This window comes from Ceratina calcarata, unplaced genomic scaffold, assembly GCF_001652005.2.
Source record: "Ceratina calcarata isolate Rehan_Ccalc_2016 unplaced genomic scaffold, ASM165200v1 scaffold347.2, whole genome shotgun sequence".
NCBI lineage: Eukaryota > Metazoa > Arthropoda > Insecta > Hymenoptera > Apidae > Ceratina > Ceratina calcarata.
The window spans coordinates 1-4453 of NW_017157600.1; the positions used below are offsets into that span (position 1 = coordinate 1).

At 45.7% G+C, this 4453-nt stretch overlaps 1 protein-coding gene across 1 annotated transcript in view; it reads right to left on the reverse strand.

The window, feature by feature from the left end:
• Positions 1-3153: 3153 nt before the first annotated feature.
• The window catches only part of CARPA (Carbonic anhydrase-related protein A), a gene marked incomplete at its 3' end in the record, with an annotated part of 161437 nt that continues 160137 nt past the window's right edge, over positions 3154-4453 (reverse strand). Inside the window, exon 6 of the mRNA XM_018024863.2 lies at positions 3154-3220. Within this exon, the coding sequence (XP_017880352.1) occupies positions 3154-3220 (67 nt within the window). The remainder of the gene's footprint in view (positions 3221-4453) is intronic.

Genomic DNA, 4453 nt, shown 5'->3' on the forward strand with positions numbered 1-4453 from the left:
TTTTCAATGTTCAATATTTATCTCAATTAAGGAGCCGATATTATGTTCGAACCTCAAAGTCTGTATGTCTGATGGGACCGTGCCACGCGCAGAACCACACGAAAGGCAACGAGCCGTGGTTGGCCCGACTAGCGGGAGCTCGATACAATCTTGTCCCGCCGCGAAATTTCGCAATAAATACCAGGGAACTTTTCGAGGAGCAATGGGTGCGCTCTAGCCACTGCTCGGCTCTCCTCTATTGTTGTCACGGATAGTGCACGCTGCACACATCGACGTTACCCGGCCCCAGGCTGCGTACACGACAATGGAATACTTAGATCCACCCCTGTTTAGACCACCCTCACGGTATTCCCCATTGTCTCATGATTTATGTGCCGTGGTCGCGGTGTCAACAGGGTATTGATTAAAATACACACACGTACCGGACACCGGCCAGCCTCGAGTACGTACGTACGTACGCCGGATTTATGCACACGAGCTACGATGGACGGGAAACATCGTTGTCCCTCGTTGTAAATCGACCGGTCGATCGTGTCAGCTCCGTGTTAAAAAGGGCGATCGACGTGCCATCGACGAATCGTTTAACACAGGGCTCGGACAGGGAGCGATCCTTCGGGAGTTCCCTCGTTGCTTCACGAAATTCCTCCGATCCGTTTAGCCGGCCTTGCTATTTGGATTTGCTGCTTTCGAATTCCTCGTTTATTATCGAGCGAAAAATTGATCGGGACTTTCGTCAACTCGAGATTAATAATAGAGGTGATATACTAAACTCGTGCCTCGGAAAGTGCTAAAAGTCCTATTTCATTTCAGCGCCTCTCATAAAACTCCCAAATACAATTCGGCCGAACCACCTCGAGAAACATCTCACCCCAGGAACGAACATTTAATCTCACCGGTCTCCGCGCCCCTCGCCCCGGTTTCATCCAGGCTCGCGAGAACCAGCCGACAATATCGAGTCTCGCGACGAGATAAACTCGCCCTTTCGAGGAGGCTGCCACGGGGATATTCGCCGCGACGAAGTGACTCGTTACCTTAAGAGAGTCATTTTCCCTGTCCCTGCCGCTCCTCTATTTTTTTTTTCTCTCTCTCTCCCTTCCATCCAGCCGCCCGTCCCGCGACTTTTCACCCTCTCGAGTCAGCGGGTCGCGTAGCCGGGAGCGCGCGTCAGCGTCCCCTGCCCCGGCCGCGCCGTTCCCGGCGCAACGTTTTATTTATTATCCGGGCTTATCCCAGCGACAGACCGCGCGCGCGGCTAACTTTTCCACCGGTGGTGCTCGGCGAACCGGCTCGCACGGTATTTGGTGCGTGAATCCGCGTATTCATCGCCACGCGCTCCCCCTTTTTTTCCCACCCTCTATCTAACTTTCCTTTCTCCGTACTCTCGAGCCAACCGCCTCCACGCCCCTTACCCCTCCGGGGGATCCGCCGCGCGGCGCTTCCTCGCGTTTTCGCGTGCCTCCGCGCCATGCGACGCCTTTTGACGGTCCACTAATTGCGGCCGCGGATGAAAGACGACGGTGAACACGCGACGATGAATCGTCTATCTCCCCCTTCCGGTCATGGGTACATATCCTCGTTCGAGTATTTTTTTTTTTTTTTTTTTTACTTCACGTGTTCGAAGGGTTACGTTAGTTCATTCGCGAACCGCATTCATCGCGTACAGCCAACCAAAAAAATGTATTCATACTTAAAGCGACAGAGTTCCATGCAGGGTATGCAGTGACTATTAACAGTACATCTTTTTAATACGATTATACAGAGTTTCGATTTGAAGTAACATTTTTATAGACTGTTGCACAGAGTGTTTCAGTATTGAGGATATGAACGTGGAGGGGGTGATTATGAATGAAAAATGAGGTCAAGGGGAAGAAGTAATGTTTTCTCTTTTAGGGATTATTGTCGTGAAAATGGATTGTGAATTTCAGCATAATCTTGATGCAGACTGTATATTGTACGTTTGTAATTAATAATAAAATGTTCTGAAACTTTTCTTGCTTGGACGTTTTTGCAAGAAACCATTTTATTTATTAATTAATTATTGACGCTGGGGGAAATAATTTTATATAAAAGTTGTAAGCACTGACGTGTTCTACAAAAAAGATTCTATGCATTTTCAACAGCAAAATAAAATTAAATGTATTTCTCAATACCTAGATTAAAATAGTTTTGATTTTGAGGCGTGAAAATAGAAATCCAGCATTGAAAAATGCAATAAGGCATAGATTCAGTAGTATTTTTTAGTCTTATCCCGATAGGGGAAATTAATAGAATTAAAAACGGGCCAAGAATCATTATCCCAAACTATAGTGATACTATTTAATGAGAACAGTGGGACTCTGATAAAATTAAGTAGGTCCGGGCGTTGAACTTGTAAATAGGTAGAAGCTCGACTAATTCGTTAAGGCTGGAGACCAGAAATCCCTAATAGGACGGCGAAGTAACGAAGGATAAATCGTGATCATTATACGAGGCAGCGTGAACGAAACTGTTAATATTCCATAGCGGGACTGGGCAGCATAGAGCGAGGGAGGAATAGCGCTGGATGCAGCTAGCGAGTTGAAAGCCTATAACGCATCAGGTATTCCTCAGGCCCTGCTAATGCGTAAATGCGTATTAATAGTGTATCACTGGCAGAGACGAAAGATGAACGCGTTAAATGGGACAATGAAAATAGCCACAGGAATATTTCGTTGTCTTATACGCATATTCCATTTCTTGCAGTTTGTCCATTAAATTAATTCTTCTATTATTATTCATACTCCTATTTTTTCTTGCAGTTTGTCGATTAAATTCATTCTGACTTAAGAATATTTTACAGTTGAAATAACGTCAATTTCGAGGATATTATTTAAGAAGTAATAAAAAGTATGCAAAAGTAAAGATTATACGACATGTAGACAGTTTGCAAATCACGTACAGTTCAACAAAAAATTACCTAAACTGTATTAGAATATTAGAAATTATGCGTTAAAAATTCCTTATGACTGGGAAGAAGAGTTTTATAAACTTTGCTTCTCTGTAATTATCATTTTTTTCTAAAATTTCATTGCTTTAAATATTGGACACAGCTTTTTATTAAATCTGAAACTTTTGGCAGAGATCTGACGGCTCATGAGAGCTTAACTTATTTCCAATATTCTCATGTGTACTCACCGCGGTGGAGGACTTGGTTGAACGCACTGGTTATGATTCGTAGTTCGGAGTTGAGCGACTCGCCGAGCTGAAACAGACGGAACGGGTCACTTTTTAACGTATCGAACACGATGGTTCTCGAATCGCGTTGCCGTCCCTTTCGTCCGTGCCTTAATACGTTTTCCATCGATTTCCCATGAAAAGTCGCGCGGTGGGGGAGGCAGGGCCTCGCTAAGTGCATCGCATAAAGAGGCGAAGGCGAATAGTCGTTTCGAAAGTTCCGCACTGGCCGCCATTAAAGGTAACCGTAAAAGCCAACTAAAACCGGCCGGCAACTCTCTAAAGTAACGATAAATAATAAAAGCTCATCCAGGTATCGCGGTCGGATCAAGAGTTCCGTCGCGTCGTATCCGGCTGATGGAATCCTCCATCCACGGTCGTCGCCGATCGTACGCGGCCACTCTTTTCTTTCCCATCCATCTTCGTTTCGCCTCGCTACGGTTCTGCGCTTAAGCATCTCGTTACCGGAAGTTCCGGAGCCATCGCTACTTTACGAGTGTCATTGTTGGCTACGGGCACCGTTCAGAAATTCATGGCGCTCCACGGGCTATACGTTATTTAAGCACGCGGCCGCGGTGCCTCGCGGAGGAGGTGTTAATACGAGCGAGGGTTTACTTTTACTGGATCGCTGCAGCTCGGATGATTGGCCGCGTGTAAAAAGTATTTTATCCTGATTTGAAAGCTTCGGAATTGGTACTGCTTGTAACAGCTTTTAGAGATTTCGGGATTTAAAAGTGTAAAGCGCTCGGGATTTTATTTATTAACCTAACGTGCAAGCTCGTTCGTTTTAAAAACTACGTCGGTGCATCATATTTATCTGCTTTTAAACTTTCATTGTAACGTCCATATTTCTCCTGTAAAAAAAAAAACATTCACGAAACCGGCTATAGAAGTTCTTTGCGCGGAAGGTGCAACGATATTTGAATGATTTCCATCGTACAATAATTCCGACGCGATCATTAAAACCAGTCCTCGTAATTCCCATCGCCGGGGACAAACGGGTTGAAACCTGGGCCGATAAATCCATCCGTGAAGCAACGAGTGTCTCGCGAAAAGGTAAGTAAGTATGTACACACGAAAGGGAACAGGCGCGAGCGAAAATATCCGGGAGCTCATTTAGCCCCTACGGATTGTTCGAGCGTCGTCGACGGGGCGCACGCTGGCACCGACTCATTTGGATCTCATCCCTCTGCAGACACCCCCGGGGTATAATCCGTTTGAATTACACCCGTCAACAACGCCTACTCTTCCCTCGCCTCTC